The sequence below is a fragment of the Leptinotarsa decemlineata genome, unplaced genomic scaffold (genome assembly GCF_025532065.1).
Source record: "Leptinotarsa decemlineata unplaced genomic scaffold, Ldec_3_MD MMD2_tig00002159_RagTag_RagTag, whole genome shotgun sequence".
NCBI lineage: Eukaryota > Metazoa > Arthropoda > Insecta > Coleoptera > Chrysomelidae > Leptinotarsa > Leptinotarsa decemlineata.
Window position 1 is genome coordinate 6063698 of NW_027412574.1, and position 16226 is coordinate 6079923.

The 16226-nt window shown below is 34.4% G+C and overlaps 1 protein-coding gene across 1 annotated transcript in view; it reads right to left on the reverse strand.

Annotated features, from left to right (window-relative positions):
• Nucleotides 1-9602: 9602 nt before the first annotated feature.
• Nucleotides 9603-16226, reverse strand: part of LOC111515171 (UDP-glycosyltransferase UGT5) — a 33608-nt gene continuing 26984 nt past the window's right edge. The window contains exon 4 of the mRNA XM_023171405.2: nt 9603-10043. Within this exon, the coding sequence (XP_023027173.2) occupies nt 9767-10043 (277 nt within the window). The 3' untranslated portion in view covers nt 9603-9766. The remainder of the gene's footprint in view (nt 10044-16226) is intronic.

Consider the following 16226-nt stretch of genomic DNA (forward strand, 5'->3'; position numbering starts at 1 on the left):
TAAAATGAACAAGAAAATTCAAGTTTATAAAATTCAATTATGGTAAAGATTTGATGACACTTCATATTGTAATGCTTAATTTTCCTGCATTTCATCAGTTCGGACTTCCATTGTTCAATATGCTATAAATTGATTTGAAATCCCTGAAAGAATCTGTAAAAAAATTAAAAAGATTAGCTGAAAAAACAATTTTATTAGTCAAAAAACTGAAATTACAATGAAATAACATAGAAGCAACAATTAAAAAAATTGAACAATTAACACTTGCTGAAAAATTATTAACAAGAAATGAAAATTAAAAGTATAAAATTAAAAGATTCCAAACCAAGTTACTTCACGACGTTTCGATTGTTAGTATCCACAATCGTCTGTGGGTGATAATTGGACTTATTCCTTCGAGATCTGACTATTTATCGGTCATTCGACTGCTTTCGCCTGTCCCCTCTCCCCGCTTCATTGGTTTTTAGCGGGAACTGACCGTTTGGCGGGAGTTGGTCGTGTTCCACTCGATTAGAGGTTTCCATATCTTACATATCTCTACGCTAGCTTGGCTTATTTGTAAAATGAGGCTTTCTCATTTTAACATAAAACTCATAAAACAAGTCAACAAGGGAAACTGCATGGACATTTGGGAAAACTTGAACATCCATAAATTTAACAGTCATAAATCACTTATCGAGGAACAAGTACAAATCAAAACACAACAAGACCTCACATTCAATATATTAAACAAAACCATACACATTCCTAGAAAAGATCTAACACAAAGAATAGTACCTGATGCGGTACAAATAAAGGCAAATTTACCTAAAGTACCTGTAATACCTGAGTTGAGACGTTCGGACCATATAAAGAGGCAGACGAAAGGATGACAAGTTCAGTTTGAGGAGTGCCTAGAAGATGACAGTACGACCAGCTGTCGAAAGCGCTCACAGATATTAATAGAAGATATGAAGCTTCAAATCCTTTTTGTGAAATTTAATAGTTAGTTATCAGCAGTTATTTCTATTAAGTACTTTTCTTGGTTTTCACATTTTGTCTTCAATCGAGGACCGCCTGCCCGGTACTGACGATGCCCAATAAGCTGAAACAGCTGTCTACCGGTGGCTCTTAAATTGAAATCAATATGGGAATGATCAGAATGGTACTTATTTATTTATCTTTTGATTTTCATGGAATTAGTTTTCATGACATTTTCAAAATTTAGGGTGTAATATGCGATAGAAAATCATGTACCTGAAATTACTTTTGAATTCTTCATATGAATAACGATGAAATACATTCTCATAATCAATAATACGTGGCTAAGTTTCAGTTATCACAATTATATTTGTAAAGTTGCATTCCACTCTCCATCTGAACTACATGAACTAGTTTCTGGAACACTATTGCGACGCATCTTCAAATCTCCAATTGCCGTATAAGACATTTTGATTACATTCAAGCTCAATTTGTTTAATAATTTATACTTTTTTTTTAATATAAATAAAGTTAGCTTGCAATTATTGAAACTTCATTTTTTCAACCTAGCCGTTTGTAATGTTTACTTACATGAACGCCCAAAACGTTCCATAATCCACTCCACTTGAGTTTACGGCAGTAACGCTCGCAAGTGGAACGGGAAAAACTGCAGTCGTGAGCGTAATCGTTATGAGCGCTTAGTCGAACGCACGGTATGTCACTACTTATCATTTGCAAATTGCAATAAAATAATAAATCATGCCCGGGCGATTAAATTACACAAATGAAGATTATTCAAATTTATTTATTATTTACGGAGCATGTGATAAAGTTATTTCAAGAACATGTGATACATTTGCGACCCAATTTCCGAAAAAAAGAAACCATCACCAAATACTGTCAAAAAATTATACAAAACCTTAGGAATTTTGGATCCATAAGAGCCAATGTGCAGAAAAATGACAAAAAAAATTAACTAGTTATCAAAGAAAACATTCAAATAGAAAGAAGAGTTACGAACATTATTTTAATAAATGTTCAAATTGATACCCTTGAACTTCTGGACATTTCTCGCACCTACTTAGTAATTTTTCATGGGTGGCTCTCCTTAGTGAGAGTTAACGTAAGCAATCTTCCTTGGTGGTTTCTGCGGTATTATAAACTGTATTTTTGACTGTTCCCCAGGTAAAAAGTCTAGTACTGTTAGATCTGAGGAGTAGGGTGACCAAAGATATGGTCCGTTGTTGACTATTCATTGATCATAGACCATACTTTGCAGTTGATTATTGACTAAATGATCATTATGTGGAGGCGCCCTATCGTGTTGGCAGAATACATTTCTATGATCAGCCAGCGGCAAATTTTCTAGGTAATTGATTTCAAAATTGTGTAAGAGGTTATGAAACGCTCACCTAGAAATTATTAAACCTGTTTTATAACTAGAAAAATTCAAAACTGTCTTCACTTATCATTTAAATTATCTTCATAAGATTCTAAGGCCAAAACGCTGTCATTTGTTGTGACCCAACAAACATTAAATTGCCAAGACTCTTGAAAATTTAGTTCTCTAAATGGATGTACATTTGTATCACTCCAATAACGGGAATTTCGTCGATTAAAAATCCCATTTTTTGTAAACTTCGCTTCTTACGTCCAGATAATATTATCCAAAAAAAAACATTTTCTTGAGATCGTAGTAAAATGAATTCACATAATTCTACTCTTTGTGAAAAGTCAGTCTCTTTAAGAAGTTGAACTTTGAAAAACACATATGGATGAAACTTGTGGTTTCGTAAAATTCTTAGTATTGATGCCGCGGGTATGCCGCAAATATCAGAAAATTGCAATTTCAATATTTTCAATGTTAACTACTGGCTTATTTTTCTGCACTCTTTCTCGTACGGATCCAAAATTCTTGAAATTTTGTATAATTTTCTTGACAGTATTTGGTGATGGTATCTTTTTTCCGAAAATGGGATCGCAAATGTATCACACGTTCTTGAAATAACTTGATCACATTCTCCATAAATAATAAATAAATTTAAATAATCGTCCTGGCATGATTCATTATTGACAATTTGCAAATGACAAGTAGTGACATTATCGTATGGTTGGAAAAATCTGGAGTTTATAAGCTTGAGTGTCCGGAATGTAATAGTGTTTATGTGGGACAATGCGGACCAAATTTCCAAAAACGGTATGCTGAACACGAAATGCCCTTCAGACTGGGAAAAAATGATTCGACGTTTTCAAACCATTCCTTGGCATACAACCACAAGTTTCCGAATCTAAACGATACGTAAATTCTGCACAATGCAAGGAAGGGTTGCAAACTCAATTATTATTATTATTATTTAGAATCCTTGGAAATTCACAAGCATAAACATTGCGGGTGCAACCTGTTGAATGACCAAATCGATTTAATTTACTCCGGTTTTTAAATTGGCACATGCGCATTGTGAACTGTAAATTCGGGTACTCGATCAAGTACCTGAATGGTATATATTAGCGAATGTAATAAATCATTCTTAGTTTAAGATTGAAAATGTCCATATAGGACGAAACTGCAGTAACGTCAGTTACAAATAAAAGTGGTAAAAAACATAGACATTTTCATTTCTTATTTCATCATGATCTCCTACCACGTAGTAACGGCTACATCTATCAATTTATTATCGTATCAATGGATTATTTTCTAACGCCACGCCGTCATGGCCAACTGACAGAATTTAGAAACCGTATAGTAAGTATTCTGTCGATAGATAGTTATTTATTATACAAGGGAAAAAAGTATTAGATTTTAGTTCGAGGTTGTGTTGTTTCCCGACGCGAAGCGGAGGAAGACAAAAAACCGAGAGCTAAAATCTAATATTTTTCTCGTGTATCATACACAATTTTTTTCTGTGACGGAAAAACGACGATTTAATATTGAAAAAAACATATTACAATAGGGGAAGGTAGGGTAAAGTGGCCATTGTAAGCTTTGAACACATACCAACTAAATAAATGTCAACCTTTTTACATGTTGTTCATTATTATCCGTGTACTTAATGAGTTTTGATATTATATTGTGTATAGAGCAATATTCTCATAATTTTAGCATAATTTAAGATTGAAGTCGAAATGGGAAATTCATTACTTTACCTATCCTGGTCAGGTAAAATGCCATATACAAATTCATAAACGAGTAAAGTGGCCTACTTCAAATAAAACGCCAAAATTATGTTATTTTAATGGAGATTTATTGAAATTTTGCATGGAAAAAATATTTAACTTGAACAACAGTTTTTAACTAAAAAAGTATTGTATTAATTCACAACAATCAACAGTCTTTCATTTTTCTTAATTTAAACATACTTATTCTTACTTATCATAAAGTCCTTATTCACTTATCAACAACTTCTTCTTAATTATTCATTAATAACAAATAAAATCATCTTTTAGTTACTAATCTATAGAATATAAGTAACCACCTCTTCATTTATATTTGTTCATTCATAATCGTACCTAATTGAAAATATTCTTAAGAACAAAATTCACTATGAAAGTTACCATCGTTGTTATCACAACCCGAGCACGCTTAATGTGCCCGTCGGGTACAATTACAACACTATATCCAACCATCTTTATGTTTTGATTCAGACCAAACTTCGAAACAGTAAAAGCATTCAGAGTCATCATCTGTGTCATTATATCGTCGTCATTATATTTGTCATTTTTCTTTTTAGCAACGGTCCTGCCACGTTTTTTTATTTCAGTTTTAAGTTTTTTGCCAGATTCAGTTGTGGTTTGTTCAATAGTAGATTTTGTCACTCTCTTTGTAGCTTTCTTTTGTTCTTGCTGTATTGATTCTTCTTGTAACTCATTTTTATATGGGCTGCTGGTTAAAACTACCGAACGCCGTCTCTTTCTATTCACATTTCTAGTCTTTGGCAATGCTTTGGGAATCGAAAATATGTGGCAAGGCGATATTGCGAAGGATGTTCTAGGTTGTGGGTTCAAGTAAGGATCAAATGTCGATGGAGTAACTGCAGCTGGTGTTACCTGGGTACTTATATTAACGTCCTGATTCAATGTTTTCCAGTTCTAAAATATATTGTACCAATTTTTCCTCTTGTTTTGGAATAAAAATTGGACGACGAGGCTCCAGTATTTTTATATTTTCAACGACGTTTGAGAGTTGTTGGAGGAACACTGAAAGTTTTGCTTGCTTTCAAGAATCCCATTTCACCTTTTCGTACAGCTTGTATAGCTTTATCCATTGCCTCTGAAAATAAGTACTAAAGAGGTAAAGTGGCCCACCAGGCCACTTAATCTTACTTATTGGTGGGCTATTTTACCCGATTTAGCATGCGGTGAAAAAAATATACTAAAAATGGAAAATGAGGTTATATTGACCTACTTTGCAGCACAATGGATTTGGTGGTCAATTGATCCACCAAATCGTTAAAATTGTGCATTGTCTTTCTATGAAACTGATGACATTACTTTTTAACTATGTTCAGATCACTCACATTAGATCAGATACCACAAAACACAATTATTCCACCATAAAATCTGAAGACGAGCACTGACCCGGCCGGTGTTTACGGAGGCAATATGGCGTCAACCGATGAATTATTTCAATATGTCTTTGACATATTAGTCATATAGGTTCGTCCGGAAACACAAGGTGGCCACTTTACCTGCCTGGGCCACTTTATCCATCCTTCCCCTATGTTAAAGTCGGAAAATTATCGATGTGAAATTTGAATTTCTTAACAGGTAAGGCTGTTGTACTTATAGTGTTGCTAGGAAACCAATCAATAGAAAATCAAATATATGTCAATTTAACTATGTGATTCCTATTGCAAACACTTTGTTGGATGTGTTCTGCTAGTTAGTGTTTTTTCTGAAACGATTTCCATAATAATAAAGTTTTTCATTATCGTTCTTTAACGTACAGCCGTATATTATTCAAGTGTGAAATTATAAAACAATGATAAAAATAAAAACAACAAAAAAAATTAATTGGCGCTCCGGGGCGGTTTCATTGATTCCAGTGGCGCATTTGCCTTTTCAGCTGCAGGAAAACCTGGAAAAACCTGCAGCACCATATCGTCTGAAGATCTTGATCTGCCAATGCCCTCTCTCTCATAAAATAAAATGTAGGGTGTCTCCAGAGGCTCCAATAGATTCAATACATCGCCAGAATACTTCGTGACATGAATATCGTCAAACTTAAACCAGTCCGTTTCGTCTTTGACCAAGGCGTAATAAAGACCAAATTCAACGCCAGAACCACAGTGAACAATGACTGCATGAATATTATAATAGTGGTCTGCTAAATTGAAATGTTCATCTATTTCGAACCTTGTGATTTGATTTAAAAATTGCGAACTTAGTGGTCAGTAGTTATTTTGAAAAATGTCAAATTCCGAGTTTTCTCTGACTCCACCGGAGTTAGTAGAAGCAGCGAAAGTAGCGTCACAAAAACTATTGCCAGCTAAATCGAGGAAAATTTATGAAACCGCGCATTCATGATTCGTGGAATGGAAGATGGAAAAGACATGCAGTTCTTTCTCGGAGACGGTGTTATTGGCGTATTTTTCGGAACTGGCACAACAACAAAAGCCACCAAACGTGTGGTTTGATTATTCAATGATTAAAAGTATGTTACAATCCGAAAATAATGTAGACATTTCAAAATATTTCAAACTAATCACATTTCTGAAACAAAATGGTAAAGGTTACATGCCCTAGAAAGCTGCGATATTTACGAGTACACATATTGGTGACTATTTAAATAATGCTCCCGATGAAGTTTATTTAATGGCCAAGGTTGTTGTATTTGGGTTTGCAGGAGTTTGTCGAATTAGTGAAATCAGCCAGGTAACATTAGATGATATTGAAGACTCGGGAACGTTGTCAACAGGATGTAAACAGGAGATTTGTAGTTACTGAAGAATATATTGAATTTTACTGAATATACATATTATGCATATTGCAATGGAAAATGTATCAATCAGGTTGTGGGTAGCAATCAGTTTTATAAGGTACCTGAAGCAGTGGCTAATTTTTTTCAACTTGAAAATGCCAATTCATATACTTACAGGTCATTCATTTCGAAGATCGTCTGCTACACTTTTAGTTGAATCTGGGGGAGACTTGATGACACTAAAGAAATATGGCGGTTGGAAGTCATCAACGGTCGCTGGAGAGTATGTTGATAAATCGGTAGCCCCAGGACAGAAATAGCTAACAAAGTGTTTAGAACGTTTGGCAGTGCTGAAATAACATCCACAGCCGATTTGCGATCAGGTACATCAACGGCAGTTGTGTCCATGGCAGAAAAAAATATAATTGCAACACAAGAAAATTCTGTCATGCAATACACATTTAATAATTGTACTCTTGATATAAAGGAAATGTTACTTTCGTATAAGAAAATATTTTAAAATTAAATTTCTACCTTTACTTATGTATATATATATATATATATATATATATATATATATATATATATATGGATGGTAATTCTAAAATTAAATTTCTACCTTCACTTATGTATATATATATATATATATATATATATATATATATATATATATATATATATATATATATATATATATATATATATATATATATATATATATATATATATAGGTTTTCACGGATGGTAGAATATGATGTGTTGTTTTTCAGTTACACCTCTCGAAGCGAAGCAGTAACTCGTCTTGACAATGCCATCTGAGATGATGGCGAAACGTCGACTATCGAATAGTACACAACGGATGAACACCCGGAAAAACAACACATCATATATATATATATATATATATATATATATATATATATATATATATATATATATATATATATATAAAGAGAGATTTTATCGAGTGGGTATGATATAAAAATCAGAAATGAAACAATTAGTGGACACAACACTCCAAAAGTGGGGCAAACCGCGGACACGTGTTTCTGGCTATTGGCCTCATCATTGTTGACTCCGTGCATATGTGTTGTTTTCTGCTTTCGGCAAACAAGTGTTGCCCATCTTTACACTTGGCTGCACCGCGCTGATGAGGCCAATAGCCAGAAACACGTGTTTGCGGTTTGCCCCACTTTTGGAGTGTTGTGTCCACCAATTGTTTCATTTCAAACTTTTTTCCCGTTACAGAAACAAAAATTTTAAATTGCAAATATTTCAAAAACTACTAATTTTCGGTATAGGTATCCTTATACAAAGTTATCCTTATTTTTAATGATAATAATAATAAAGGAACCCGATCAAAACATAATGATAAAGATTGCCTTATAGGAAAAATTGATAATTATATTGTAGGGTCTGCAAACATCATTTTTTACATAAAAACTCAAATATGTCAAAAACGGTTAGACTTGGATATAGCACATTATGCACAAAAAGTATTTAGATTCTGATGTAGAATCCAAAAATGTGATAATATATAGGATGTTCCATTTAAAATAACGAAGTTGATAGTTACTTTCGGAATAATCGGAAGTGCCGCCATTTTGAAAATATTTTAGCCGAGTTGCCCCCATCGACTCTAGTATGTTGTCAAATGTTCAGATTCTCTATAATTATAGTTTTCCCACAATCGATCGATGCAGTTTCTGAGATTTACCCCGTATCACTTTCAACTCTACCTACTCTGTTTCTACAGTATAATTTTAGTTGCTTTGAGTACGGAAGTCCGCTCACATAATGCTGAACTTATTAGAGTTATAAATGTAGGTATTAGAATTAGGGGCAACTGCCTTCGTACCCTGCAATTCACGCCTATGGCTATTGCCTAACTTTATTTTCAAAAAGATCAAAATATATCTGAATTTCTTGCTGCTTCTCAACTCGATTTGGCTCAATGTGAATTTTCTATCACTTTTAAATGTAAAGACATGTGCAATTCATCGGTGGTTCACGTGACAATTGGCTTCGAGAACAAATTTTTCAGTCTAACGTTACAACTTTCAACGAAATTTTTGCAAAGCTAATTCCCTCGAAGCTTTGAAAATAAACAATTATGAATAATCACGTCGATCTGACCACAGTCATATCTATTTCAATTCAAATAACCTCAGTCAAATTGCGAGTTTAATAAGTCGTCATAACAATTCGAATCAGAAACCGTTTTAGTTCAAGAAAAGGTCACATGTCTAGGAATAAAACCCGAAAAAATCGTCTTCTCATCTTCAGAAATTCAATGCGCCCGGAAATCCTGTTACGAATAGTCTCACATGACGCAACGTTAAAATTCTGAGAAACAAATTGAAAGCTGAGAAAGAATGAAAATTATCCCCCCCACAAAGCAACGACAATGACTTGCGTAAAATAATAAGCTGAATTGTATTTTTGACCAAGACTTCGAAATTGATTTAGTGCCAAACAAAGACAAAAAATAGAAAAAGAAAATAGAAACGACAGATATTTCCACTTTTCAAACTTCCTCATCTGCAATCCCGTCCACCATGCACTTGAAGCTGAATTTTCTCTTTGAATTTCCAGTGTACCCAATTGGACTGACCTAGTGTATCTCAACTAGTTTCAATTATTTCCAGTTATTAGTTTCACAGTTCTGGGTCCATAACTTGTTTTTATTCATACGGAATGGTTGGAATTCAGAATGATTTAGAAGTCGGAAAATATACTTTAATATTTCAACTTTAAAAAACATAAGAGGTGACGGATTCAACAGTGTTATGATCAAAAATCATAAACTTAGGTATAAACTAAATTCAACAATAATGAATGATTATTGATAAAAAATGAAATTATGGACCATCTATTTGAACATTTATACTAAAACTGTTTTTGTTTTACTACTCTCTTGTTAGTCATGCAAAAAACTGACCAAACTTTTTTAATAATGAGTATGGCTATGAATATTAGTCCAAAAGTTACTGTGAAAATATCCAACATGTAATACTGGTACCAGGAAAGATCTGTGTAGGTAACTCTCAAATGTCTCGCTCCTTTATGCCTAATGACATACTCGACCCAATAGACAGCAGTGTCTATGGGTTTAACTTGTCTGTCATGCATGATTTGAGATCGGGCCTGAACATTTTCACGATATCTGTAACAAACAAATAATAATTGTAATATAAATAATAAAATGAACTTGAGTTTGTACAATTATTTGAATATTTTTATATTTTGCCTTACTCTCAGTCATAGAAAATAATACACAAGGAAAGTTCATGATCATATTTGTCAAAAACTATAGAGTAGAGTATATAGTGACACAATTGAAGTCGGAAACATTTGTTTTTTTTTATTAACATTCTTGCATGAATGAGACATTGGTAGAAATAATGTTAACGATCAAAGAGAACAAAATCCGGGTTAGTGGTCGAATGGAACCTGAACTACGCGCCAACTAAGATGAGTCAGCGCAGAAACGTAAAATCGTTCTGTGTTGAAAGACTTCACCCACTTAAGTAATATTTTGCCAATTTACTAGGTATTGAAGCAAAAGCCATCATCATAGAGAGAGGTATTGACATCAGCTTTCTTCTGGCAGGTAGTGTTTCCCGCCGGCAAATGAGTATGTTGTTGAGTTGTATGTTGTGTGAATTTATGCCGCATGCCGATGATAAAAATGCGAGGTTGTTGTTTTCAGTTACCGGGCTATGCGAGCGACAAGTGCAGCGTTATTCTTCTCTCTCTCAATTTAAAATTTGTTGACATGAAAATCACCGGATCGTAATGAATAACCAGCATTGGCAACATGCTAGCAAGCTACATTTTCACTCATATCTATAATTTTAGAGGTGGGGACGACGCTCACCAAAACGTTTGGTATTACTTCTATATGGTGCTTCAGGTTCCATTTGACCACGGCCTATTAGTCCAGAGTAGTTGTTTACAGCTGATTCTCGGCCTCCCCCCACCACTATGACGTATTAATTGCTTTTTTTATTGGTTGTTGTTTGGTGAAGTTTTTTTGTTGTGCAGTGAAGTCAAGGCGTTGTGACCTTGAAGTGTCTGGTGCATGGATCGTTCAGATTTTTTTTTCATATGAGATTTTGTGTGTTTATGTGTGTGTGTGTGTGTGTAGGAGAATGCACGGTACAGGGTTTCATCATGTGCTTGTTTGTCTATGTACAAACATACGTCTGCATACTTCGAAGATCCTCCAAGTAATAAATGCTCCATCGGTGTTAGGGCACCAAGTTAGTAGTGGAGTGACGTCACAGCAATAACCGTTCAACGGCTAGAGAGCGACATGTTCACTCCACGACGTGTGGCAGAGTAATGCGTATTCATCGGTCTGCCCTCACCTCTCCCGAAGCGATGAAGGTTCGCTCTAGCCCCGCTATCGATGGTGACACAACGGCAGCCGAGGACCGTTTGCCTAGCGTCTACCCTCTCCGAGACCGCAACGACCATTGCTTGCTCGTACCGGCAACTGTTATCGCATCAAGTTGGGAGATGGGCTTGGCTGTGACGTCAGGCATCTCTAGTGGATAGCAACTAGCAATGTGAATCTTTCACGGTTTCATGGTGGGGGTGACTCACACTGTTTAATATAAAAGAAATGCCTGGCACACTATGAAATCAGTAGACGAATATATCTGCAGCAGTTAGCAATTGGTAGAGTGTTATTCAGTTCGTAATAGAAGGAAGACGGTGAGTGTATTTGTCTGTTGGAAATTGTTTATATTTTCATATATATTTTCATCATGTCCGTTTCAAAAGTAGACTTGAATAAAATTAATAATTTGATTGTACAGGAGGTTGAAATACTAGAGCAAAAGGCCTTATCATCATTGCCAATTGATGAAGTGTACATAATTAAAAATATGTCAACTTATTCTACACGATTTGGTAAATCAATTTTATTAACTTTGCAAGATGTGAGCAATGATAAATTATTTAAAACATGGCTACCAAAACGTATTTCGTTGCAATTCAGTGATGACGATATATCTTGTATCAACTCATCAGGTGGTAAATATACGATGATGTATTTAGGACAGAGCCAACAAAGTTTTGCTGGCATGAAAACGCGATCTCTAGTCAAATTCAATATGATTGAATAATAGTAATAATTTATAGTGAATTTCTTTAGGTCATAGCTTACAAAGTTTTTTGGTGTGAAAACGATAACTCTAGTCAAATTCAATATGATTGAATAATAATAGTAATTATAATGAATTTCTTATTGTTTTATTAATATTCATATATTAGATGATAATTATATGGAAATATAAACATTACTAACTTAGTTGAATACACTCACTTTGTAACTACAAGTAAAATGGGAATGTGAGTATTATATCACTGAAAAATTGGAGGTTGCTTATTGTTTTTTTTTATTCGATTTCAGTTCCACCATTTAAAGATGTGGATGCAGTACGCAAGTCAAGATTGGGTCGATATTGTAGATCTAAAATCATCGGTTCAACATTTGTCGTCTAAATTGAAGGTGTTGGGTGATGGAGCCGAACATGCAAGCGTTTATGATATGAGTGTATGCTATGATGAAAAACAAATCGAATTATGCCTTCGTGATGCTGAGAACTATTGGAGTGGTGCAGAAGTTTGCAACAAATTTTTGGATAATGAATTGGAATTGTGGCAACTTTGTGAGGTTATGATTGAACTGAACCTAAGAAGATTCCTGTATAGCCTCCAACCATACTTGCCAGAATGGATTATTCATCACTTTGAATTGAATGATGAAAATCGAGAGGAAATTGAAGATGGTCGCGAAAATGATGATTATGAGGAAGAAGTTATTTTAGATAGTCTGTATGTTCCTGTAAATCATAAATAATGTCAAATAAAAAACTTTGTATTATTTTCATGTTTTATTTATTTAAATCTGATGAAATACAATAGAAAATGATTACAAAACAATAAATATGATATAAAATACAATACATGATATAAGTCAGTTACAAATTAAAAAAAAAAGATCATAAAACAGTACATGATAGAGTGAAAAAAAAAGTGTCAATATCTGCTATGAACTGAACCATCCAATGCATTGTATGTTAAAACTGTATCATGCAAAATTAATGCATATACTTTAGTGTTGTCTGGAAACTTGGTCTTCCTCGTCTCAAACTCAATCTTTATATCAATAGTTGATGATTTTGTTGCATTCGGTTGATGGGAACAATCGATGACGAATAGTGGATTCTCTCTAAATTGTCCAATGTCCATCAGAGGTTCACTCATATCTTTATCATAATAACTTCGCTGGAAACTCTCAAAAGCATAATAAGCAGGAGCATCAAGTTTTTTATCGAAATTCAAATTCCAACGCTCATATGGATAAACTTCAGAATTCAAGTATACTCGAATACTATTGATATCAGCAGTTGTGAATTTTGTAATATCTTGTGTTCTATCTTCAGATGTGGTAGTACTTTGGAATGCGATGATGACAAAACGAGGAGTTTCCAATGCGTTAGTTGTTTTGATGGCCCATATGTCTGAAGAAGTCCCACGTAATGATGGTAGTTCATAGAGGTCCCACATACGATACGCCAACTTGATTTTGGCATTCAGACCGCTTTTGTTTATTCTACTCAAAAGTTTGAGCTTGTGTTTATCATCTGGTACAATATGCCTTATTTTCCATTCGATTTTATTTATTTCCAAATCAGCATCAACCTCACCTATATATGAGTTTTTGAATGATCGAGCGATAATCAAAATCAATTCCTGTTTGGCATTCAAGATACTTTTGTTGTAATCTTCAGCAAAACCCATCAAATATTTCAGTGGTAGTTTTCCACTAAAAACATGACTGTTTGTATCCAAGATATCTTGCTTCAATTGTGAAAGTCCCCAACCAGATGTCAATAATGTGTTAGCATGAGATTGTCCAAATGATATCATGGTTTTCATTGTAGATGTTATCCCAGGTTTTCTAACAACAGCCACTTGTTCACCACCCATTTCATAACGAATTTCGTCAAAGAGAAATGCAATTGCATTATTCGAGAGATAGCATGTTTTCGCTACATCTTTGAGGGTGAATTTACCTTCTATGTAAATGAAGCTCTCGGCAATATCTAGTATAACATCTTGATTATTGATTGCAATTCTGATTTCATCCGAATTCCTGAATAGCGGTGATCCATAGGGCTTATATGTGTGCTCATGTAAACTTATGAGAGAATGATCGAGCACTGGTTCATTGAATATATTCAACTTTTCATTGTTTGTTTCGAGCACCATTGTTATTTTCTCACTTTCAATCCAATCGATTTCAAAAATTTAAGATCACTCACAGACAGAGCGTTATGTGCTAACTGTTTAGCATACACTTGTGGAATGAGCTTCTTTTTATGCACACCTTTCTTTTTGATAGTGCAACTCGTTTGGGATTGTTCAATGCGATTTTGTCTATTATAAATGAAACCCATAACAACAGTTATTCGATTTTCTTCAATTCCAAAATAATGAAAATCTCTTCTTCACTTCCAAAATCGATAAGGTTATTTTTTTCATCCAAAATACGCACTGTAATGTTGTGAATCAATTGACGACCTTCTGGACTGACAGGCATATATATAATACTTTAGTGAGATTGTAGCCAGGTTCAACATCAATATCGAATGAGAAAAGAATGTGGGATTCTTCACCATTTATATATGAACCAGATATTATATTGCAATCTAAGCGGATAAGTCTCACAGTTGTAATGTTTATTGGTAATGATGATTCATGTATCTGATTTGGTGGAAATATTTCATGAGCGAACCCCATCATTTCTGCTATTGAATTTGGATGTGTCAGATCAATTTCATATTTGGATCGCATTTCACATTTGAATGTATTATTATTGGCGTGTAGATAGAAAATATCATCTGCAACGACATCATTTGGTTTTTTATCATGAAACAATCTGAACATGATATGTTTCTGTATGACGGCATTGATCTCTTCTATTTCATAAGCACCACATGGAATTTCAATTGTCAACTTTTGGGGTATCGATGAGTTGTCATTACTGATTCTAAAACTAACTAAGTTATTAGCTTCAGTTATATTATTGATTGTATTGCACCCATAGAATCCCAAAAGTCCTAATCCATAACGACTGTTCCTATCTAATTCAATTGGTGGAAAAAAATCCGCACTCAAGACACTTGTCCCGACAGCTTGTAGCTCGAACTTTCGTGACATGACTGATGAATATTTTGAAACACATTTCAATTTATTATTGTACACAGCAACAGCACATTTGAGACAATTTACACTTTTTGGAAGGTGTTGTATTGTAATAAGTATCATTTTTATTGATACCAATATTCACATCCTCTATATTACAAATACAACACATAGATTTCCGAGGTATAGGACCGTCATTAACATCCGATTCTGAATTTTGATCGTGGTGGTGGTGCTCATAACAATATCTATGTTTCATTATATCGATGTCATCTTGCAGATGCTTAGGCAACTTTTCCCAAACATATGCAATCTCATGTGCAACACATGCAAGTATCACTTCCTTAGGCATATTTGCAAGCATCACTTTATCCATTTTTTCAAGGTACCATATTTTGAAAACATTCTAAGTGAAAACCCCATTCCCTTGATAGCCTCCCGATCCAGTTTTGGTGTTGAATCCATTTTTATTTGGAAAATAATTTAGAGAGAAACTGCAAACACAAGTGACCACAGAGAACTGTATTAAATTTCTGTTGTCGATCATAGTTATATTTGATTTTTACATTCGAACATTTTCGAAAGAATCGAGTCAATTCCAATGGTGGGGGTAGATCTCCAAAACTATCGAAATATGTGACTTCTTTCCCACATTTTTTATATGCCACCCAATGTGTTCCTGGTCCACTTATTCCATCTAAATTAACAATAGCTGTCTCGTTTTGTTTTGGACCTGAAGATGGTAATCTATCACGCATAAAAACACCACGAAAATGTGGAATTTTCATTTTTTGTGCATAATAACTGAGATCGAGATCAGTAAGAGGCCTCTGAGGTAGGGGTTCAATTAGTTTTTTGTTTTGTTTGTGGCTTTGTATGGTTTTAAATATAGTCCTAAACCTTTACGGTATGGTTTGAGATATATTCCACTTCCGCGTTTGCCTAATGCTACAGCCTCCATGGTTTTATTGTGACGATTGGCTTCCATTAAAGCCGCTCTGCTGGCTTTTGCCGAATTCACGGCCTTGGTAATACCAGCAGCGGCTCCCGCCAAACTTCCTAGTGCGGATAGTCCAGCAAAAATTGGTATCAATGGTAAAAGTCCACCGATCTTGGGAACAGGAAT